General features: G+C 39.5%; 4 protein-coding genes and 1 long non-coding RNA gene across 13 annotated transcripts; 1 reads left to right on the top strand and 4 right to left on the bottom strand.

The window, feature by feature from the left end:
- Positions 1 to 578: 578 nt before the first annotated feature.
- Positions 579 to 12670, bottom strand: LOC124188814 (fasciclin-3-like). 6 transcript variants are annotated; one of them, XM_046581689.1, is made up of 11 exons: positions 12099 to 12665; positions 6885 to 7081; positions 6683 to 6788; positions 6435 to 6557; positions 5670 to 5873; positions 5360 to 5559; positions 5126 to 5285; positions 4940 to 5053; positions 1261 to 1294; positions 932 to 1175; positions 579 to 824 (listed from the first exon to the last, which is right to left on the bottom strand). In XM_046581689.1, exons 1-11 carry the CDS (start codon positions 12136 to 12138, stop codon positions 663 to 665), a joined length of 1584 nt encoding a protein of 527 aa, XP_046437645.1. In that variant the 5' UTR covers positions 12139 to 12665; the 3' UTR covers positions 579 to 662. The 6 variants fall into 6 exon arrangements, with proteins under 6 accessions (XP_046437645.1, XP_046437644.1, XP_046437648.1 ...); XM_046581688.1 differs by having other exon boundaries at positions 4940 to 5285; positions 12099 to 12626; XM_046581692.1 differs by lacking the exons at positions 579 to 824; positions 932 to 1175; positions 1261 to 1294 and adding an exon at positions 1967 to 3439 and having other exon boundaries at positions 12099 to 12670.
- A 2216-nt stretch (positions 12671 to 14886) lies between these two features.
- Positions 14887 to 15668, bottom strand: LOC124204406. The gene is made up of 2 exons (XR_006878866.1): positions 15499 to 15668; positions 14887 to 15399 (listed from the first exon to the last, which is right to left on the bottom strand). It is a non-coding gene; the product is annotated as an uncharacterized LOC124204406 (long non-coding RNA).
- A 41-nt stretch (positions 15669 to 15709) lies between these two features.
- LOC124204432 (lachesin-like) lies at positions 15710 to 18794 on the bottom strand. Of its 2 annotated transcripts, none has more exons than XM_046601488.1 (6): positions 17564 to 18794; positions 17185 to 17294; positions 16913 to 17112; positions 16728 to 16853; positions 16495 to 16634; positions 15710 to 16402 (listed from the first exon to the last, which is right to left on the bottom strand). In XM_046601488.1, exons 1-6 carry the CDS (start codon positions 17607 to 17609, stop codon positions 16254 to 16256), a joined length of 771 nt encoding a protein of 256 aa, XP_046457444.1. In that variant the 5' UTR covers positions 17610 to 18794; the 3' UTR covers positions 15710 to 16253. The 2 variants fall into 2 exon arrangements, with proteins under 2 accessions (XP_046457444.1, XP_046457452.1); XM_046601496.1 differs by having other exon boundaries at positions 18217 to 18316.
- A 263-nt stretch (positions 18795 to 19057) lies between these two features.
- On the bottom strand, positions 19058 to 21695 carry LOC124204409 (lachesin-like). Of its 3 annotated transcripts, XR_006878873.1 has the most exons (8): positions 21535 to 21695; positions 21206 to 21447; positions 20948 to 21148; positions 20694 to 20890; positions 20501 to 20623; positions 20216 to 20355; positions 19331 to 19572; positions 19058 to 19292 (listed from the first exon to the last, which is right to left on the bottom strand). XR_006878873.1 is itself a non-coding variant. In XM_046601474.1 (7 exons), the coding sequence occupies exons 1-7, from the start codon at positions 21584 to 21586 to the stop codon at positions 19409 to 19411; spliced, it is 1119 nt and encodes a 372-aa protein (XP_046457430.1). In that variant the 5' UTR covers positions 21587 to 21695; the 3' UTR covers positions 19058 to 19408. The 3 variants fall into 3 exon arrangements, 2 of the variants coding, with proteins under 2 accessions (XP_046457430.1, XP_046457435.1); XM_046601474.1 differs by having other exon boundaries at positions 19058 to 19572; XM_046601479.1 differs by lacking the exons at positions 19058 to 19292; positions 19331 to 19572 and adding an exon at positions 19980 to 20119.
- A 236-nt stretch (positions 21696 to 21931) lies between these two features.
- On the top strand, positions 21932 to 23881 carry LOC124206028 (chitinase-3-like protein 2). The gene is made up of 3 exons (XM_046603644.1): positions 21932 to 23098; positions 23170 to 23377; positions 23456 to 23881. Exons 1-3 carry the CDS (start codon positions 22059 to 22061, stop codon positions 23585 to 23587), a joined length of 1380 nt encoding a protein of 459 aa, XP_046459600.1. The 5' UTR covers positions 21932 to 22058; the 3' UTR covers positions 23588 to 23881.

Below are 23881 nucleotides of genomic sequence, written 5' to 3' on the forward strand. Positions count from 1 at the left end.
AAAAGATCATCAACGAGGGGGGGAGGCTCAAAAAACATTTTTTGTTTGTTTGTGAAGTTTTAGAGTTGCGCGTGACACAGGATGGAAAATGCAACAATTTGCAAATTAAAAAATTGGAGAGAAATGATATAAAGAAAGGAAGACGGGAAATAATTATTGTTTTCGAAAATGTTTCGCCGTGATTTTTTTCCACGATTTTTGTTTTTGTACAACAAATGAAAGAGAAAAATTTTACAAGCGAAAAATAATTTCAAAAATACACTCATACACACATACACGCAATTCCTTAAAAATTTTTTTTGTCATTTATTTATTTTTTAAATAAAACCGGAAGAAAGCTGTCATGAATGTTCGAAGGGCAGTTTTTGAAGAAAAACAAATATTGTTCGGCCATTGAAAAATAATAAAACACGGAAAAATGCACATTGAAATAAAATGATGATTTAAAAAAAGTTGCCATTTGTGTCAAATAATTTGTGACGCACAAAATAAACTTGTGCTGAGGTCAATTTTCTTCTTCTTTTGATGATGTAAAAAAAAAAGTTGGTGATGTTTTTTCTTTTTTATTTAAATTGCATTTTTTGTTTTCTTCTTCACTTTATTCATAGTTTATTTTTTGTTTTGGATATGGTGGTAGAAAAAAGCGTCAACCTTTCGGATTTTTATTCAGTCGGAGTGACGGCGTTGTTGCCTTTAACGGGCAGAATTTCGGCGTATTCGGTCGTCTCGTCCTTGATCATCCGAACGGCCGCAGAGTCGGTGATGGCGCCTCCCTCGGCCGGCGGTGATTTCAAATCCAATTCGGCGTACACGATCGCTCCTTCCTAGAGGTGACGAATAAATAAATAAAAAATAAAATCAAAATCAAAATTTGACGGATGATGACGTCCCTGTCCCCATTCTTTTGAGGGTTTTGTTTTCCTTCACTCACCTTGGCATCGACATCGGCGGCCGCGTTACCAATTCCGGCCGAAGCGCCGGAAGACCCCGAGCGATCCGATTTCTTGGGAGCGGCTTTGCTGATCAGCGACCCGTAGAGATTGGAGATCCGGCGGGTGAGACTCTGTCTGTGACTCGTTTCCACTTTGACCTCACCGGTCGTTCCCTGCTGGTTGTCGCCGGCATTGTCCTCGTCGTCCTCGTTGGGTCCAACTTCTCCAGCTTCCTCATCCGCACTTGAATTTAAAAATAAAAATCAAAGAATTTTGGTTACATCATATTACAATTTAATTTGCATATTTCTATTTTTGGGTTTTTTACCTTTCTTTGGTGCTGACGCCAACAGAGTGGCTTCCTGCGGAGAGAAAAAAAAAGAAACAAAAAAAAAGATATTAGACGTGATGGCGAACTAAAGGCGACAATCGTGAACCGACGAAATTTTTATGTTTTTTTTTTTCGAGCGTGTGTTTCTTTTGTGATTTGTGTGTCGTTTTTTTGTTGTTGTTCCTTATTCCCCGCGTCGAAGGAAGTGAATGTCAAGTGACACAACGAATCTCTCATTTTTTGTCTTTTTTTTTGTCTTTTTTGGTTTGTATTTTTTGAATGGGAAGAGGCCAAAAGATGAGAAATGAAAAATAAAAAAAATTACACGAATCGGATATCAAACACAAAAGAGAAATGGATGAGGGGGGGATGAGGGGGCAACACTCACATCACACAAGCTTATACATAACCACTTAAATATAGACACCTAAGAAACGAGGGGAGGGGGATGGAGGGGAGGGAATTACAAACACTACATCGATCGGATTAATCTCTTCTTTGTAAAACTTTTGTCTCTTGATTCTGGAAATGTGTCTGTGTGGGAAGGAATTTTCCTTTTGTTCTCGTTTCTCTCAAATAATGATTTTTCTTTTTGTTCTCTGTCTTTCAATTTCTCATAAAGGACGGGATTGGGCAATAAACCCGTTGGGGGAAAAAAAATGGACAAAGCCCAAAAAATGTCATCATAATAAAAAATGGAATCTGTTGTGTGATGTTGGTTCATGTTTGAATTACTTTGAAAAAAATCTTACAAACCCACAGAAAACTGTTCTGGGGGAGGTCAGTGTTTTGAATAACAAAATAAAAAGCTGAGAGAATGGAATGGAATATTTTACGGTTAAACCTCACTCAATTTAAAGAGAGAAAGAATAAACCTTTTTGGAGAAAATCGAAACGAAAAAATAAATGGAGAAAGAGAGACCTTGACTCAGTAAAAATAAAAATAAAAAATAGAGAATGATTTATAGACTACTTAAGAACTACTACTCCTACTAAACTACCAATAGAGAGAGAGAGACTTAAAGAAGAATATGGAGCGATAATAAAAAAAATAAAAAGGGGCGGAATCGTTTTGTTTTTCTTTTTCTCTCGTTTCGCAATATAAAAAACCAAACGGGAGAAAAAGTTGATCAGATTACAAGAAAGAAAAAATCGGCTAACGACGTCCGACCCCTTCCGGCGAAAAAACTTAACGCGCCAAATTATACACAGCAGCAGCGGCAGCAGCACACGGGGGGGCATACATACAGAGTACACATACGCAGAGCAGCGACGTAACAAACATTTTTTTTTCTCTTTTCTCTCTCGTCTTTTCTTTTTTGAATATGTAACACAGTTTGGATATTCTTTTAGTTTTTAAATTTCCGGAGGAAGGGGATAGATGAGAAAATGGAATCCGCTAAAAAATGGAAGATGATTCAATCCGTAAAAATGAAAAATGAACGAACGAACGAATGAACGTGAAAACCAACCCCGAAAAAAAAAAAAAAGAATTCTAAAATAAAAACAAAAATCTCGTCTGACGAGACTTTTTGGTCAATACTTGGAAGCGTAGCCCAAAGTAAAAAATTAAAGAGATGAAATTTTGAAATTTTTGTGAAATGTCGAAAATTGTTTTGAAATATTTTGAGAATTTGTCAGCGATCGAAATTTCCCCTTTACGTTGATTCGAGAGAGAAAATCAAATCGAGAGTTAAAAAACATTGAAAAATAAATGAGCGATACTACTAATTATTTTCTTTCTCTCTCTCTCCCCCACATTTTTATGTTTGCGTGTTCTGTGATATTTTTTCGTTCTCTTGTTCGAGTGTCAAATATTTTTTTTTGGTCTTCAAATTTTCTATGGAATTTCTTGTGTTCTTTTCTAGAATTAGTTTTGTTTTTTTTTAGTTTAATTTTCTCTCTGTGTGTGTGTGGAGCTCTCAGACGGCGGTATCTTTGCCATCGGGCGTGGTGCCACCGTTGGTCTGCTGTTGAGACTCTTTGATGGGCGACGAGGCCGGGAGTTGTCCGTTGCCGTTTTCGGCCCCGTCGGGCCCGGCCAGCTGGAGGTTCAGGTTCTCGTTGCTTCCCTTGAGCGGCCCTTCTTTGCCTTCCTTCTCCTTGACGATCTCGCCGGGGTTCTCCTCGTCGATGCGCGCCTGTGACTCGCCCTCGCCTACGGTCCGACGTCCACCTAAGGAGGCATTCACGCACAACACGGGGGCAGGGCAGGGGGTGGTGGTGGTGGGTGGGGGATGTGATGGACGGACCAAAAAGGGGGCGGGGGGCAACAACAAAACAACAACACACAAGACACACACGCAGACACATCGGGTGGATGACGTGCGATGAATGAAAAGAAACACATCGGATGATTTTTTTAAAAATCAAATTTCGTGCGACACACAACAACAGGAGGATGATTAACGGATTCCATGATGAAATTGATGAACGCACGGAACAAAAAAAAAATGATCCAAATGGAGGGAAACCACGCGAAAATAAAATGTGGTTTAAGGGGGGACACACAAAATTGTTTTGTGTTGCGGGAAAGAAAAAAAAATCAAATTCAATCAACAAAAAAAACAATCGACAATGAGGTGGGGGGGTAATCAGGGTGGGTGTGGGTGGAGAGGAGATTTTTCGAAATAATAAAAAAAAATGAAAAAACAAAAAAACAAAAAAAAAAAAAGAGAGAAAAAAAACGCGGATTTAGCGCTGGTTTTGATTGGCAACAAAAACACTATAAATACAATATAATAAAAAATTGTTAATCGAGTTAAGAAAAAACAGCAGCAACACATGAAAATCCCTTTTTTGTTTACTGTTATTCGATATAGCGTTAATTCAACTTTTTTTTAAAACAACGAAAGCGAAAAAATAAAAACTTTAAGAGAAAGCTGATAGTGGAAAAAGTAACAGATTTTTTTTTAATTTTTTGAAATGTTTTTTAAAAATTAAAAACTTTTTTACATTAAATTGAAAGCCTCTTTAGCATGTTTGATATTGGGTGAGTTAATGAAAAATATTAAATCCCTAAGCCATTTTATGAGAAAAAAAAATAATAAAAATGAAATAAAAATGTAATGTCAGTAATTTAAAAAAAAAGGTAGTTGCTTCAAACCAGATTTTGTTTTTTTTTGTAAGGAAAAAAATCCTCAATTTTTTTTCTCTCTCTGCTTGGCATAAAAATGGATTTCGTGTCACTTAATCCGGTCGAGGAAAAAAATTGAGAAAAATATTTAAAGCTAATAATAATAATTTAAAATAAAGAAGAAAATATTGTTTTGTTTGTAATTTTGTCGGAGGGGGGAGGTGTGGGAGGTTGACGAAAGAGGGTGGAGAGAAGGGCGGTTTGGAATAAGAATTGAGAGATCTTCTACATCTGACAGAGAGAGAGAAAGGAGATGTTGATGGCCAGACTCTAACTACGACGAAACTATTTGAGAGAAAAGAAACACTAGCAGTCGGTGTTGACTGTTGGTTTAACTAATTAGGAAGAGAAAGAGAAGAGAAAAACGAACAATAGAGAAAGAAGAGACAAGTGTAAAGAAGAATCGTAATCATAATAATCATAATAATAGAGCTAAAAGAATAGAAAATTTTTTTGGTAAAATAAAAATAAAATACCGCACGACCAAAAATTAAAGTCTTAAAAATAAAAATAAGAAATGAATGAAATGATTTGACTAACCAGCGAAGCACCACCGGCCGGTGTTGCGGGCGTAGAGGACGACGGCCGTGACGACTAGGATGGCCACGATGACGATAACAATGGCAGCAACTCCGGCGCCACTGACTCCGCCGGCTAAATCAGAACGAGAATCAACGGTCCGTTGGTTGGCTTGATTCGAACAGTTCTCAATTTGATTCGGGTTACATTGCGCCGGTGCTGGTGATGTTGACAGGCGCACCGTGTACTCTTGTGAGATGGCCTCGCCGTTCATCATCGACGACTCCACAATCAGACGGAAAATGCGACGCGCGTCCGCCTCGCCCAAAGTCTTGATCCGCAGACGGGCCTCGAAGGATGTGGCGTTCTGGAATGAAATAAAAAAACAGAAAAATTCAATTTCTAATAATTAAATTCGTATTGAAAATCAAATGTTTATACCAGGCTCTTGAGCTCAAAGACTTCGACACGAGGATCGCTGGAACGACCGGTAAAGGGTTCAACAGCCAACTCGGTCTCACTGTCGAGCTTCCAGGCGACGCTGGACGGGCGGGGGTTGGCGGTAAAGTTGACGGTGATGTCACCTGGCTGGCCGAGCACGAAATCGTAGAGAGTCATCTCACCTTTGGGTTGAGGAGGAACTGTAAAATGGTTTAAAAAAACAAAAAAATCAGATTTGGGAAACAGTTAGCTCGACCCAGAAATGAGAAGATGTCGTCAACTGGAACAAAAAAGAAAAAGACAAACTCACAGATGACGTTCAATTGGGCAAAAGTCTCGCGAGGATCGTCCATCGACAGCCACGGGCCATTGGTGACGCAACGGAGTAACTTGCCGTGGTCGACGGCCTGGAAGGCGTAGTTCAATTTGCTGGTGATACTCACCTTGGAGTCTCCGCTAGCCGGTCTCGGTTCCATAACCGTCTGGGTATTGGTGAAGTCCAAATCGCGATCACCTGGAAGTCCAGCGGAATTGGGGGATTAACGTCAAACACAACAACAGCAACAACAACAACAACGAAAAGAAAGAAATCATCAGCACAGAAGTTGAAAAGGAGAATGAGATCACGAGGTGAATTCAAACACATAACGGTGTCCTTTTATAGCTGTGAGAAAAAATTCGATTAAATTGAAAAAGTATTTTTATAGATTGTCATGCACGAGTAATCCCCCTCTCCTTTTTACCCCCTTTGATAATAGAATTCGAGGAAATCAACCGGTTCGTTAACCAGCCACAGTCTTTTTTTTTCTTCTTTCGATCTAGTGGGACGCAGTAAATACTGGACAGGATTTCACTGGGCAATCATTAACCCCATTTAGTTTCCGTTGGTATTTTTTGATTAGGTTCTATCTACAGCTATTTGACGGGAAAAATTGTTTTTTTTGGGGGATAGAGCGAACGACAATCAAGGAAAATGTGTGTCATTTTTTATCAAATGATTATTCCAGGAATCCTGAAGGGAAAAGGGATGAAACAAAAAAGTAAAAAAAAAGAAAGAAAATGGTTTTTTGTGTACCCAACACCCAAGTGATGGCAGGAGCGGGACGGGCGTCGGCCACCATGCAATCGATTTGAGCGTTCTCGCCGGCGATGACAGTGATGGGATCGTCTCTGGGCCTCAGGGAAATCTGCGGCAAAGCTGCAAAAATAAAAAAAAAAAAAAATTAAAATAAAATTTTGACCAGGCAAAAATAAAACAAAACCGCATACTGGATGAACTCGTAAAAATAAATAAAAAATAAATAAATAGAATAAATAACTAACCCAAAACGGTGACGTTGGTGCTGGCCCGTTCGGCTGGCGATCTGCTCGTTCCGCTGAGGAACACTCGGCATGCCCACACTCCGTTTTCCATATCCGTAATTCTGGCCTATTGCAAATAGACACAAATTTATTTTTACCGTTTTATCCATTTTTCTTTCTTAAGAAATTCAAGATGATAAAAATTGGTGTTCGGCCGACTGACCTGAATGCCGCATTCTCCGTCTTCGAGGACTCCCAACGGCTCGTAAGGGCTGCCCTCGGCCAAATTGTAAAGATCTCCGTTAATCTCCCACAAGCAGCTCTTGATGGGCGTGCGTGTCTTGCACATGAGCCTCGTCACTTGATCCTGTCGGACGACGATGTTCTGCGGCTCGATCGTCACCTGGCAAATCGCGACACCTGTCAAAACCGGAAAAAAGAAGAAATTATTATCGATGCATAGGGCGATTAGGCCCGACAGCTGGCGCCATCTAGCGCTCAAGAAAAGCAACAAAGTCACAATTGCCCCTTCTGGTTGAGGTTGATGGAGGCAACCAATGACACACCCGACAACACCCACACACACACACAGAGAACCTGAACAGACGCCCGTCATAAAAGAGAAAGGTATAATAATAATAATCGACAAGAAAGACGGGAAAGAAAAGGAAATAAGTACATGGGAAAAAGAAGAGGGAGGCCAAGCCTCTCTTTCGCTTGGCTCCTCGATCGTGAATCACACCGGCATCGGAGATATAATACAACCAAGAGACTCGGATATATACCGTGGAGGTGGTGGTGGTGGGGGGGACTGTGGGAAAAAATGATCAGTAGCTGCTGGTGGTGGTGGCCGACCAAATAGAAGTCTAAGAGAGTACAACAACCTTTTTTCGTTCAGAAAAGAAAGAAAAAGTTTTTCTTCTTCTTCTTCTTCTTTTGTCTGTGTGTTCTCAGGGACGACCCCACCCCCCTTCTCTTTTATTCACCCTCTGGGCATTAAAACATGTAATAGATAATATACACATAACCCGAAACTTTTTTGATAAATCTAAGGAGAGGGGGGAAGAAGAAGAATTAATTCCGAATGAAAAATAAGATTTTAACCAAAAAATCATAAGGAAGAAGAAAAGCGAATGGCGCGGTTCGTTTGGCTCGAGGGCACGGTTTGAAATAGAAAAGAGAACCGAAGAAGAAGAACATCGAGTGCACACGCACCACACTCGACGAACTCCCCAACCAAACACCTTGAACACCATCTACCTGTGATCTACCCCGAGGGCTTCCAACGGTCACTTTGCTCTTCTATTCCTCAGAGTGCTGGAACAAACGAAAAAAAAACAAGTTTCCACCCAAAGAGAAAGAAACTGAAAAAGACACAAAAACTCTAGTACTAAACAATAAGAATTGAAACAAATCAATCGTCGAGAGAAATTGATATTTCGAGAGAGAGAATCCGCTCCGGATGCAAATGGCGTCGTCGTCGCTTTCAAAATGTATGCGCCATATGCTGCTGTGGATGTGTATTTGTGCCGCTAAAAAGTCCATCATCGCCAATCCACGGGATCTATCCCCAAGTCCCCCCTACACACACCCTACTACTCCTACTCCACTTCCCTTTTTTCATCAGGATATTCTTTTTTTCCATTCGCCCTTTTCCTTGGAAAACTAGGGGATCCGATCCTCTCTCTCTTCCATCCGACGACGGATGGAAGGGGGGCGAAAAATCGATAGACTCGCTCTTGTTGCTACGGGCAACCGGGGCAGCTGCCGTCGTCCCACCCTTTTGTCTGTGTGCTAGCGTATACATGCACAGTTATATAGCATCTCCTCCTCACCACCCCACCACCACCTCCTCCCCATTGGCAAAGCGTCGCTTTTCCCTCCCATCACAGAGATTTCCTCTTTCTCTCTCATTCCCGTTTACGTGAGTGTATGTTCCGTTAGACGACGAGAATTGTTGATTCTCCACATCATCATCATCATCATTTCGGGCTCTTTTTTTTTCACCAGCAGGTCATTTGCATGCGCATAGCGGCGTTTATTTCAACCCATTCTAAACGATTGGCTCTGCGCGACATTGCCAAATTTAGTCAAAAGAAATTTATTAACCAAACGGATAAGGAGACAACAGGTTTTCTCTCTCTTTCCCTTGAGTCTAACCTGTTAAATAATATCCCCTGCGGTTCTTGTCATTTTTTTCCAGTCTAGAAATTAAAGACGAAATGCCCCGCTCAAGAGATTTCAAGTGGAATCGCGTAACTCGAGTCGATGGAAAAAGAAAGAAGTAAGGCGACACCGCCATTTGAAATCGAGACGTTTGGTGTCGATTTTAAAATAATTTTTTTTTTCCTCGGACGACCGAAATGTTTCACTCTCTTCTTCTTCTTCTTTTACTCTTCGGCGCGCTGTTATTTGGTGCGTGTCTTCTGACTTTCGACATGTGACGTTTTCTCTTACAGGCCACACCAGCCCACCCCAACTCCCCCACATTTAGCTTCAAGTGTCAAATTCCCTTCGTCTGGAAAACTGGGAAAATTACGTGCGTGTCCAGAAAGGAGGAAAAAAGGCGAGGGACCTCACAGAGGAACACACCCAAAAAACTGTGAACAAACAACAAGGGAGAAAATGAAAAGGGAAAACAAAAGAAAGAAGAAAACCAGGCGACGTTGCAACTTTTTTTTCCACCGGTCGTGCAAGACATGATTCGCATTCACAATGTGACAAGAGAGACAAAATTAGGAGGGATCCTGTTTGTCAAATCCCATTTTAAATCTTCAAATCAAAACTTGAAAGAAGAAGATGGACTCCACGTCACCAGTCAAAGAATAAAAGGCCCAAAACTGGCGGTTGAACGAACTTTAGGTCGTGTGTATAGAAAAAAAAAATTTCATTTTTACTTCAAGAGTGTTTGCCCAGCGCTCACGACAATGACGTACACACACACAAGGTACACCTGCCGTTCGGTTTGACCAATAGCAGTGAGTGTGTTCGCTAAAAACCGCAGACTGCAGTAGAAAACTAGAAGTAAAAAAACGCCATAAAGAAATAAGAAATAAGAAGAAAACTGGATGGAAAAATAAAAAGGTGGAGGAGAGCTACACGCTTCAAAGAGTTTCGGTTCCGGGCTGTTGATGCAAAGAAAGAAAAAAAGTTTCTTCTTCCATTTTTCTCGGCTCAACTTTTTTTATTTTGGGGGGTTTTTAAATTGGAAGATATTCAGCACCTCCTTTCTAATACGTTAACCTTTTCCCCTACGTGTACTCGAGCGTACCCATATACTTTTCAATTATAAAAGAGCTGGTTTGATGATTCCAATTCCGGTTTAATCGAGTTCACATTTGGGCACGGGCTACTTTTTGATCCCATTTGAGTTGTTTGGTTCAACAGTTAAAGCGATACGATTAAAGTCGACTTGAGGGGGAGAGAGACAGAAAGAAATCAAAATCTGAACGTGAACTGCCACAACCAGTTTTTCTTAATCCATCAAAAAGAAACAAATCAAATAAAATCAAAAGAAACGATGATAGAGGCCGCTGCTTTCACCCAAACAGGACCGAGAAGAGAGAGACTCGGAGACCTTTCACCGAGAGTCAAAACAACAAAAATTAAGTATGTTGAGGCTAATCACGCAACGTCTGCCAACTACACAACAACCGGCACACGAAAGTTTTCGTTCCTTGATCTCCCCCCATACCCTTATTTTACTTCTCCGTGGAATTTTTATATACCCGAAACAAAAGGAAACGACCGCCATGGTCTTTTTTTCCAAACCCAAAAAAAAACAATAAAAAAAACGAACGTAATCAATAATTCACCCAAGGTTTTTTGGTTCCCTCTTTCTACTACTTTCGTGTGGTTGTTGAATTATTCCGGCCGGACGAGAGTGAAAAGAAAAGGGGTTGAAAAACATGTTTGAAAAAATAAAAATCCGATTGCCCTTCTTAGTTTCCCACGCTGTTTCTCCGGACACTAGAATCTATCCGATCTATATCCTTTACGAATCCAAACAAACAAACAAACCAGCACCGTGTGTGGGTGTGTGTGTTGAAAAAAAGAAGGGTCGAATAGCCAGTGAGTAAATAGAGAGCAAAGTACATCAGAGATGAAACGAGAGAGATTTAGCTATTTATATATGATGAAGCGCGTGCTGGCGAATGAAAAAAGAAATCTGCCCATCTCAAATTCCACACGGGATCCAAAATACAAACGGGAATTCTTTCGATTCCGTCGATCTAAATAATAATAATAATAATAGAGTCAAATAGAAAAGAAGAAGAAGACAATTGACCGGAAATCTCTCGCTCAAGAGCTTTTTTTTGTTATCTCTCTCTTGTGAACAGGAAAACGAAACATAACAGGAGGCGGAGGGACATGTATATAATCCACCCTTCGAAACTGTATTTGGCTCAGATATTATTATTTGAAATGCAAGTTCTTGAAAGAAACGGTTCAAATCCGCCACTTCCGTTTGGGTGATGGATGAAAAAGTTTTTGACCCCTCTTCTTCTTCTTGTGTGTGTGTATCTACCACCTGCGACCACCTGTACCTGAGTAGCAGCCCCCAACCAAATCTAAAAAAAGCTCCTCCTCTATATTTAAAAAGACTCCATCTTGTTTTTTTCTTTCCGGAAGACTAAAAAGGGGGGACTTTTTTTAAAAAAGATTGAAGTTCACCTTAATTACTTTTTCTCATTTCTGTCTTGTCTGATTCCGAGCTGGAAGAAGAGGATGTTGGGCAGAGAAAAAAAGTCGTTTTATTTTATGCTGTCTAGGGGGGTTTGAGGTAATTGGTGGGAAAAGGGAACAATACGACATCCGCCGAGTGGTGCACACAGCGTCTCTCTCTATCTCATCCAGTTCCTGTGTGTGTGCCCCCTTTTTATTTTTTCAATTGAACCTTCACGATGTGTGTGTAAGATGTATAAAGTGCGCACAGCTCGGGAGTTACCCATTTCCCCCCCCCCCGGTTTTCTATGCCTCTATCTTTTAAAGGAGAATTGGACTAGATTGACTCTGATTGAAGCTTACACACAGAACGGAATGATACGCCATCTGAAAAAAAGGATCAAATGTATACAGGGATAGAGGAAGGAAGAAGTTTTCTACATTATAGGAGCCATTTTGCCCTGGAGCCAACGCTTCGTTGTGTGTGTAACACGCTGGTGGTGGTCCCTTAACCGTAACCGCCAAACTCACAGGCCCCTGAACTTCTTTTTTTTTTATTTCGATAAAAAATGAAAAACCGACAGATATATATATAAAGCCTCGCCCTGGAAATATGTTGTGTGTGTGCACCAGTAATCATTCTTCTTTTTTCGGACATGAATGTGCAAAAATGGCGCCACAAAAAGTAAAAACTTTTCCCCCCCATCATTTTGGGATGGCATTTTTAGGGTCAAGGCAACAATCCCAAAAAGAAATGAAAAATGTTTCTTACCGATCAATAGGAAGAGGCCGATGAAACTCAATCGCGTCATTTTTCTTTGTTCTTTGGGTGGGACGAAGAAACAAAAACTTTTCGCACACCAGAGACCTTCTTCCAGCAGCAGCACAAGAGTTGATATCCCGCGCCCAACACAATTTTCCTCCAAAACCAAAGTTTAAAACACACACTACTTTGGCCAACCGACTGTGTGTGTGCGTTGCTACAATAGAAAAGAACTTTATTCTTCTCCAACTCGAATTCCTCTTGGTTCAAGATAACAAAAACTCGTTCTCCTTTTTTCTTCTCTTGTCCTCAAGGCTTTTTTCCAGTCGAAAAAAATCTTCTTCTTTTTATGAATTTGGAATTGGCTGGAGCCTAAAGGCGTTTCTTCTTTCGAAAAAATATATGTAGACGTTGGAGAGGAGAAGAAAAGAAAAAATGTTTTTTTCCAAAAATAATAGACTGCAAAGTCAAACACTACTTTCCAACTCGACTCGGCGTCCTCGACTGAAGCGTTTCGACTTCTTTTCCAGCAGCTTGGAAGAACGGAGGTGGGGTGGCTTGGGTTCGGGTGGGTGGTGACTGGGGGGGAAACCAACGGCTGCCAGGCGGGGCCATGGCGCGCGACAGCCACCGCTAGAGGCGCCACTATCCAGTCTCATTTTTCCTTCTTCCTACCTTTTTTTGAAAAATTGACCAACCGCCATCACCTACACACCTAAAACTCGTGTTTTTTTAGACCCCACAAAAAACAATCAACCATCTTATTTCTTAAATCTCTATTTCTACCTTGTAACCTTCGTAAAATGTCGTCTGGAAAAACTATTCTCCCTCGAGGAATACACATTCGGTTGAAAACAGGAATTCTCTTGGGTAGGTGGTGGTGGCATAGTCGAAGAATAAAATGGCGAAAAAGATTCCCCCCTCTCTGTTGGAAGAATCAACGGTAGCCTTGCAATCCCCCCTCTTTCATCGAAACGCGTAGATTCAATTGTTAATCCCCTGAAGAATGTAATGGCGGCCATTGCCGTACAGGTAAATATCTACGGACGCCACAATTTTTCTCGGGGTTTCTTTTTTCAACTTTATTGACCACGTGTTTTTTAAAAGAAAAAGTAAAATTAAAAAGTAAATCTCTTTTCAAAGTCGTGTGGATTACCTCCACCCAAAACTGTCGTCTAGAAATCGAAACAACAACACGAAATAGAAAACCATTCAATTAACCCAATAATATTATTCAGTTATCTTTTATCTTTTTTTTCTGTACGTGCAACAATTGGATTCCACGATGTGGAAAAGGGAAAATGCCTAGACCGGAAATGTATTACACACGACGCCGGTGATGTCAACAAGTAGCGGCCACATACCTCATGACTCATTGACTTCTTTCTCATCTCTCATGTTTATACATTTATTCTTTTTTCGGTACCATCTTTTTATTATTATAGTTATTATTCCCTGCAAACAGGTGATTCTTTGGCGTTCCAAAAAACAGATAGTTTTTTTAAATGCAATTAAAAGTACATTTTCGCGGTACGGAAATGTGGGTTAACGAGGTGTGCTATCTTAACGGGAAAACGTTAAGCAGAGAAGATTATCAGCTGTTTGCGGAGGAGGAAAGAAAAAAAGAATTTTTTTCGTATTTACTCGGGCCATTGAATTTCTTATCAGTTTGCCCAAGATATTTGCCACGAGGAAACACCAGATACTATATATGTGTTTTTAACCAATTGGCGGGTCCCGCTAATATTTGACTTTCCTGGAGGGGTGAGACTAAACAGAAAAAAAAGAACTTTTTGGGAAGAAAACAAAAGGTGACAAAGCCGCAACTCTGTTTACACAGAATAAATTTTGACGGATAGACATGATAGTTGTGTACTTCTTTTTTTTGGTTTGAAATCGGATGCCTGAAAAAGGCCCCCCGACACTCTGAGACCCCGCGCCGACTATTTTGCACCACCAGTGCGCCAGTGGTTCCAGCCATTTTTGTATTTTTCCATGACTCGTGTGTGACACTCGATACTGATGGCTAGACTTCCGTCTGCATCGCTAAGTAGTCTTTCCTCTAGTAGCTATAAAGAGAAAAAGGGATGATAGTACTATCCCCCATTCAGCATTTCAGAATGAAAACGGACTGGTTCTATTATTCTACTTTGTCAATTTCCTTAATTGGAACTCGTTGGACAAATTGAGAAAAAATAACGGATGCAACAAAATTGTAATTTTATTCTGGGTTTCGGTATTTGATCATTATAGAGGGGCGAATAAAACGACACGTCGATTGCGTGTGACACACACACACAAGGTGGTTGTTACGCATATTTATTAGGTAGCTCATCATAATCACGCTCGGTTTATTCCATTTAATGTGGGGCGGACCGTGTCCCAAAACTATCCAAAAAATTCGTGTACAGTAGGGGAGAAAATAATAAAGGGAAAATTAGAAAAGAATAAACGAGAAAGAAGAAGAAAAACTTGTTTGAAATGAGAGAAAATGGAGGGGGGAATTGATTGCATTGAAATCCTCACTTCAACAAGAAGCGACCCCTTTCACACACACACACACGCTCACGGACGGACGGACGGACGGCGGCGGTGTGTGATATCTTACCGTTCCAGTCGGATGATTTTCCATGGAAATTATACTGTTTTTTATTTTCTAGAAAAGCTTGAGAGAATTATTACTACTCATAATTCTTATTTTTTCTATGATCCTCCCCATTCTGACTAGGAATAGAGAGAGGGAAAAAGTAGTTTTCGTTCCGGTTTGCCAGGTATGTTGTCTTCTTTTCTCCCCCCCCCCCCTGTTTACTAGGAGAGTTTTGGAGTAAGTAATATTTTCACATTACACCTGAACAACACCACCCCCGTAGTAGTAAGTCGGTCGACAGGTCGTCAGCCAGAATCCCCCCGCTCCATCCCTGTGGAGTTGCGTGCCGGATTCTCAAGATAGAACCCAATAAGTAGACGCTGCTGCTGAATTTCAATGAGGCAAGGTCGATCTAATTCCCTTCAAGACTGGGATATATTATTCACAAAAAAAAAAGGAATTCATCTGCAATCAAAAATTGACCATCAAACATTACACTTAATTGAAATCATTTTATTTCAACATGGAAACAAATCATGTATTTTAACGAATTACCGGGAAACCACTTAGGTTTACACAGCGTGTTAAGAAGTCTGAAAGCATTGGTGTTACAGTGTGAAAAAGCATGAATCAATGCATCCATCAATTAACACAACCAATACGATGGACGCTGGACTATCCATCCACCGCTCTGTTGTCCGCCGCACTGAGCTTGATTTGATACTACAGGAAGATTTTTATAAATATATGCAGTTATGCACATAAAAAGATGATACTAAAATGTCGTCTCGTTGTAGTTTTGTCCTGCAACGCTATTCATACCAAAAATGACATCCTTCGCGTGGCCCAATTTGTTGTTAGCCTGGTATATTCGTATTTCCCTCTGTATTGTCTTCCGTTGGTGTTTTGGTTATTCGCATAATTTGGTTTCCATTTGTCCCCTTTTTGGTGGAAGGTTCATTAATGCTTAAATAAACAAAGTGTTAAATTTTCAAGAATCGTAAATTTTTGATAAATAATGTACGACTCAGACTTCAATAAATCAAGAGATTGCTGTATTGAATATCTTAAAAATACAAATGATTGAAGTCAATGTAGAGAAATAAAAAAAAAATGATTCTCAAAAACTTTGAATCGTCATGAGACATCAAAAATAAAAGGGACAATCAATTGATAGAATCATGTCAAACGAAAGAATCGATATCAGTATAGAATATCGAAGGAATTCACATCTTTTCCACATAAGATATTATATGGATGAGCAACAATCTAAGGCATCAATGTGCATCAAAAGGGAAGGGGAACGCGTTATGTTCCAAATTTGTTTCTTTTGAAATACTGCTCGATGTGATGTTGGTCAAAGTATTGGGTCTTAGTACTGGGTCTAGGTATTTGGTCTAAGCTTTGGTCTACAAATATTCACGTGGGGCTACCTACAATTACAAGAAATGGCAGCGAGCAGTATGGCACCATAAAAAATAGCGAGAATCCCCAATTTGCGTGAATATTACAAAATTAAATTAACCTATTTACTTTTGTTTGGTTTAGCTCCCTGGGATGTGACGAAGTAGAACTCTTTAGTTACTATTCAAATTGTGCCAGACATGCGTCAGTGGTAAGAACATAATACAATAAAAAATGCTGAGCTTGATGGATGCAGCGCTCGCATTGGGTGGAAGCGTAGTAGCAGGTGAACATGCAGGTGGACATACTGGATCTTTCACTTCTGCATATGAAAAAATCCATAACATTTTCATTCAGATGTCAAAAATGTTAAAATGGGTAGATATTAGATTTCCTTAAAGGGACTATACATACCAGTCAATGTGACAGAAGATTCAGCAGTTCCAAGCTGATTCATTACATGGCAAACATAGTCTCCAAAATGATTTTTTTCAATATTCTTTAAACGAAGCTTGGTGTGAAAAAGATTGTGTCCTGAAGAAAAATTCTGAATTCTGGAATAGATTAAGAAAAAATCCATCAATAACACACATAATCGACTAATAATACAATCAATGAGACAAAAGAGAAATAACTAGTTTTCTTACTCGTATTGTGAATTATTTGACAGCTGAATTCCATTCTTCGACCAATAATATGATTCTGGCAAGGGGAATGCTTGGAAAGAACATTCCAGATCAATGCTAAAGCTTAAGGCTTGTGTCCATATTTTTCTATGATTTCGAATAAACATTGAGGAAAATAATCAATTACAGTTAATTTTTGAACTCACCTTTGAATACATGATCTTGGAGGAGAGTTAACCAAGAACACTATTTCTTGGTGGACTTTACCAACTCCATTTTGAGCCATACAGTTGTATGTGCCACAATTGTATGGTGTAGCATTTGATATAGTTAAGAAATTTTCATATACAGAACTTTTTGCAACTGGAATAGCATTAGGTTCATTGCCGTGTAAAACCCATGACACCTGAATGAAAAACAAGATTAAATAATGAGTAAAGTAATCAAATAAAAAGTAAGCAAGATTTAATCAAACTACCATTGGTGGAGGATTTCCACCGGCATAGCATCTCAGCGTGTAGTTTTGCCCTTCAAAAACAACGACATCCTTAGTAGAATTTCCAAAGATAATAGGTTCCTCACTGAAAACTGAAAAGACAAGAAATGATGATGAAAGTGAATAATGTCACAAAACATATTAAGCATTGTTCAGACTACAGCCATTTTGAGTGTTGTACATGTTACATATAAAGAATGGAAGGCGACTGGCTTTCCGTTGGGAAGAAACTGTTGCTTATAGACCCATACGATACGCATAAGCTATCAAGGACCGCTGTAGTCTAGTCTGAACGCAGCTTTTAGGAGCTGAACTCAGCATATAATAGTATACAGTTAGCTATAGTTGGATAATAACTCACCTAAACCACAAAAGAACGAAATTGCTAAGAATCCAAGATAAAACATTTTACAACTAAATAGAGCTAGCTGTAATTGGCAAAATTTTCTTGGATATCAAGACACTTTTTCGCAATTTCAGACCTAAAAATGTGTATGTCGTTTCGTCTGCTAGTCTACTCAGCTACTGTAGCTGTTCCCACCAAAACTTTGTGGGGCCAGCGTTGTCATTTATCGTTGTAAAAAAACAGCCTGCAAGTTGGTGTGTGGGCGCTACGGTCGTTGTCCAAAAATTTCCCTTTAGTTTAGTTAAAGTTCAGATGGAAAAGTTGCTAGTCGGCCAACCAGCAGAGGTGGATTATGGATAGGTCTAAGATGGATTTTAAGAAATGTTTTCTAAGATTTCATTAATGTATAAAGTTAATTTAATAGTGTGTTGGTTTTGACTTGAGAACACTTTTAACCATCCGTGTTTTTCACTGCTCTAGAGGTGCGGAGCCTGTCGGTTTCGGCAACGATTTTTCACATCGAAAACAGTTGCTGAAACCGTAATTTTACTATTATGTTGAAACTTAAAAGGGATGTTTCTGAAGGATATTTTTCGACTCTCTTGTGTATCTTTTCAAATCAATTAAAAATTGCAATGTTTACTAAATTTTATTATTTGTTAACATACCGTTTTTTGCTCATCCATCGTTACTCTTTAGTCCACACGCATACTTCCAAACGGGGACGCAACATGACTGCCTTTTTTACCAGAAATATCCGGTTTCAGAATCGATTACTTTCCTTAGTATCGATATTCAGTTGTTACGCCGTTTACTTGAATTATCGCCTTTTTAAAAAATATTTTATCTGCAGTTTAGTATGTTTCATCTTAAGGGAATTACAATTCTTTTGCCCGTTTAATTCTGTAGATCTACATACGAATACGTTTCTAGTTTTGCACACATTCCCTTGCTGTACATAAGAATTCCAACATTTAAATATGAAGTCCTTCCTAGCAAACACATACGAACATCAAGCCACCATTACAAGTTATAAAAACTATTGTATTAGTTAAGTGTGCTATATGAATTTAATTTTATAGTTGCATTTAAGTATCGATCGTACATTTTCGTCAGTTATGAGTCGATTTACGACGGACAAAAAAGAAGACGGCGGCGCTGGGCGCTCCCTAGCCTTTTAGACTTATAAACTAATGGTGTTAACTAATCACCATCAAAGTTATGTTGAATACTCAATGAGAATTTTTTTTTTTTCAACTTATAGTGAGTGCATTAATTATTTATTTATTCAGCTAAATCGAATTTTTTAAAAAAAGATGACGAATTTTAACTTTGATTGCTGCGTTGCATGATCCAGAAATGATAACGAAAAGCAGAAAATAAGTCGATTAACATATAATGTCTTTCATCAATCGCACCTGGTCCATTACCTGATCGCAGTAATCCAAATTTATTAAAAGACAAAAAAATTCTTTCTTATCACACAAAATAATTCATTAAAGAAAAAAAAACTATGGTACATTTTTATTTGTTCAAAGGATTGTTGTGGCACTAATGCTTAAAAAAAAGAAATGAAAAATAAGATCGAAATAAAAAAATAACAGACAATCCCTGCACAGTTACAAACACACACGGTAGAATAAACCAGCGTCAACAAGTGATGGAATGTGTGTGTGTGCAAACACCCTATACTATATACGTACCTGATGTTGTTTGCTATTGTCCCGAGAGGTACATATTTTTACATACTCTTTTACTGCAAGCAGCGTCTCACAACATGGAACGTTTAACATTTTTGTTTGTCTTGTCGATTAAAACTAAAAAATTAAATGGAGGGATTGAGTTGCAGTGCGTTGACGATCAATTCAGACATGAGAAAAAGAACGAGAAAGAGATTCGCACGAGATAAGAATAGCTGTTTGTGCTACAAATGCTGAGAAAAGTATCGAAGGATGTTGCTCGGTTGCTGCTCTCTGACGCCCAATGAAGTTGGACCGGATATCTTCGAAAACCAATCTCCGTCTCTGCAACAACAAAATGTTCACGTTAACTTCGATTAGATTTTAAAAAAAAGGGGGAGAAATAAAAGGCGGAATAACAAGAAGAGTAATAACGAAAAAGTGGCCAAGTTTAGATTCACGGTCTGTTTCCCCGGTGAAGTTCAATGGAGCGGTTGATTTATTACACAACTCCCCCCCACTCTCTGGTGTTTCCCGTTGTATCATAAAAATACATCGCACGCTCCTTCCACCCCATCACTACTCCCCGTAGTAAGTGTACATATTGATCTGAGACGGGATCCGGTCGGAGTAGTCATGATGTGCTCAAGAAAGCGTATCGCAGCCCGCCGGAAATAGAAATCAACACATTTCCGTTAGAATGTCAATAAATTTACCAGTAGTTGTCGTCGTTTCTCCTTTTCTTTTTTGTGTTTTTAGTAGAAGATGCGACGGAACATGCAGACAATTAAAAGGACGGGCAGGATGATGTCGACTCCGCCGAGAGAGGCGGCAACGCTAACGGAGAACAGGTTCTGACCACATGCAGGCGGGCAAATGGGAATGACCGTTTCTTTGGGGAAAAAAAGCAAACAAAAAACGTCAGGCAAATGCTAAATAATAAATAATATTGAGACATAGTGTCCTAGAAAAAAGGATGATTGCATACCAAAGAGCTCGACGGAGGCCTGGTCGGTGCCCAACTTATTGGCGGCACGGCAATAATACCTGCCGTACTGGCGCTTCTCGGCCGTGAGGATACGCAACGTTGTGTCGGTAAATTCGTCAGCAGTGGCAAAGTGTGAAATGCTAAATTACATAGGACAAAAAAAAAAAACAATTTAAAAAATGGTCTATAATGACAAATTCTGGGTTGAATGTACAAGACACGCAATCTTATCATCATCATTCAACTATAAAAATCAATCAATCCGACCGAGTAGGGGTTTCTTACGCGTAATGTTGGTTATTCGATAGCTGCACTTCGTCCTTCCACCAAGTGATTGCCGGTGGTGGATAAGCAATGACATGGCACTCGAGATCCATATCGTACTGTAAGGCTTGTCCCAGTCGGGGTCTAGAGTTTCAAACATGCCATTGAATGTCAACACGCAAAGGTACTATAGGATCAATTGAATTTTACATACCTAGGTACTGTGATCACAGGTGAAAACTCGACCTCGACTGCGATATTTCGACGCTTGCCTTTACCCACGCCGTTTTCGGCAACGCAGTAGTATGTGCCACGGTCGTTTTTGCTGACACTTGGGATTGTTAAAATGTTACCGCGGTACTGGGAACCTCCCGTGGGTAGCACGGCATAGTTTTCACGACGCCAAGATACCTGGATGAGAGTTATTGATCAAATAATGACTGGGATGAAACAATTGAGTCAACTAACCGTTGGTGCTGGATATCCACCAGCATAGCATTCTAGTTTGACACCTTCTCCCTCGCTGACTACCACAGATCTTGTGGAATTGTCAAAAATGATGGGTGGGATACGGACAGAGACTGCAACATCTGCAGAGATTTTCTCTGTCACCGTCAACAGGACTTGACACTGGTATTTACCAGCATCGTTTTCTTGGATGTCCTTGATCTGAAAACAACATTGTGAATTAATATTTTGGACCAACAGTTTTACAATTATTTGTACCTGTAGGGTGTATGTGGAGCTGGCTTGGTCATAGCGCAAGCTGAACCTGCTGTCTTTAACAATAAGGTTAGAGCCAGTGGAAAGTGGGATGGTCCTGGAGGGGTCAACATTGTCTATTTTAATCCACAAAACAGGGAAATCTCTGACGTATTGCACTGAGCATTCTAATTCAATGGATCCACCAATGTCAATTACTTTCTCCTGAGAGATGTATGAAATGGTAGGGAATCGTTGTCCAGTAACTAAGGAAGAAATGAAATGTTATCGATGACAGGACGTCCAGATGTTGGCTGACAAAATACCAAGAAAATATGTATTAATAATCTTACCGATGATAAAAAAATTGGCAACCAATACGGCCGCTATTCTCGTCCAAATCATTATCAAAAACAAATGTTAAAAAACCAAATTAAAATCGATCAAAATAACACAGAAATTTAGACGCCACTCCCAAAACTTGTTCTTTGAATGCACCGATACTGCTGCCACCTGGCGCAAGTTCACCTGAGGCCTTTCCACCTGTAGCCTTAACAGCCTACTTAAAATAAAAGCATAATTATTGAAGACTCTTTCATTATTTCATTCTAAATTTATAAATGTTAGTTTTTTGAAAATGTTTAATGAGTAGCTGTACTTCTGAATCAATATGACAATATCGGATATATTTTCATTTTCATTGCAGCGTCGTCTCAAAATAGCGAAATTTTGGCAACGTCCTATTTTGACAGATAATCAGAGGGGGAGTGGGAAATGGAATAATATTGACAACTGATTAAGTGATTAAAGAAAATAGTTTTCGCTAATGGTGATGTGATTTGGGTTCATTTTATTTTCTATTAGTATACAGTTTAAAATGACGATAACAATGATCTCAAAATTGCTCAGCACGGCTATTGTGCTGTGTACTCTTTTCGTTATTTACGGATTTATGTCCAAGTTAAGCTTGACGTTTTTAGGCTTCACTTCTTCAACAAAGCTAACAAGCCTTTCAGGGCCTCCTGTACACCAATGGAACTTGGAGAACGCTACACTATTTCTTCCAGGAATAACGAATCGACTTTATCGCCAAGAAGTTTACAGTAGAGCAACAAGACATCACAATCGACATCTCCATGGCCCAAAAAAGTACCATGTCACAAGAAAACAGCAACAAATTAATCACAGTTTTAGAAGAGTGTGCTACTACACAGTACCTACAGATGAATGGCCCGATCTTCGTCCTAGCCACATTGATGTATCCCTCTGCACTCATATCATTATCGGTTTTGCACAAATTTCCGGTGGCTTGCTGACTCCCATAGGTGACAAAGATGAAATCATTTACAAAGAAGTCATTGGATTGAAGAAAACAGCCCCAGAGTTGAAAGTCTTGCTCTCTGTGGGTGGAGCCAGTAATGATTTAGGATTCCACGGTGTTGTTCAAACACTTGAAGATCGCGAAGAGTTTGCTGTGAATTCAGCCAAGTATTTGAAGAAAATCGGATTCGATGGAATCGACGTTGATTGGGAATTCCCCGCTTGGTACAGGCCATTCGAAGAGAGATTTATGTTTCAAATGTTGCTGCAGGAACTTTACTACGTTTACAAGAATCCTGTCTATAATCTCACGATATCAGTCGCTGTGGCCGCTTCGAAATCAATTATAGATCGAAGCTATCGTGTGGCTCAAATGGCGAAATACGTTGATTTTGTATCCTTGATGGGTTACGACTTTCACTCATTCAAATGGTACCTTCCTCTAACGGGTCATAACTCACCGCTCTACCCTCGCTCAGATGAATGGAACATGTTTAGCACCGTCAATTTAAACTGGACCTCATTTTATTGGGTTCAACTGGGAATGCCCAGAGAGAAAATCGTTATAGGATTGCCGACTTACGGCCAAACATATCAGTGAGTAAATGATCTGTTCTATTTCAAAATCTCCGAAATCCCATAATGATTTACATGCTTCATCTTTACAGGTTATACAATCCGAATTTCCATGGCCTCTACGCCCCTGCAATAGGTGCTGGCACCGTAGGTGTTGGTGGGCAGATCTCATATCCAGTTGTGTGCCAATTTCTTGCCAACGGTGGAATCCGAGAGTTTGACGCAGAAAGCAGGGTTCCCTTCGCATATCATAAAAGAACCTGGATCTCATACGACGATGAACAAAGTTTAGAAGAAAAGGTAACTAGCTAGAATCATTTGTTGTCTTAATTAAGTAGTATTTGCTGTTATTAAAATGAAACGCTTTTTTTCTTGTAGGCAAGGTGGATTAGGAGTAATTACTTCGGTGGTGTTATGATCTTCGATCTCAACTGTGACGATTTCAACAACGTTTGTGGAAACAACACGTTTCCCTTGATCAAATCAGTACTACGTGGATTAACAGCTTAAAGAATTATTGACGATGGCGATATCCATATCCATGTTTCACTCAACACATCAATCAACCACTTTATAAAGCTATTTGCGTATTTATTAGATCCCATTTTTTTGCGTATTGAATACCCTAGTCACATCCTACAAATATCACTATATATCACTAGTCCACAAATTAATTTAATCGCAAATAAGTTTACAGTAATACCTCAGAAATCCATTGAATATGTTTGTAACCAATACGTTCCTAGGAGGGCAACTGTAGAACTAAATGTACGCACTGATGGCAATAGAAATCGATAATCTTAA

Source organism: Daphnia pulex, chromosome 2 (assembly GCF_021134715.1).
Source record: "Daphnia pulex isolate KAP4 chromosome 2, ASM2113471v1".
Taxonomy (NCBI): Eukaryota; Metazoa; Arthropoda; class Branchiopoda; order Diplostraca; family Daphniidae; genus Daphnia; species Daphnia pulex.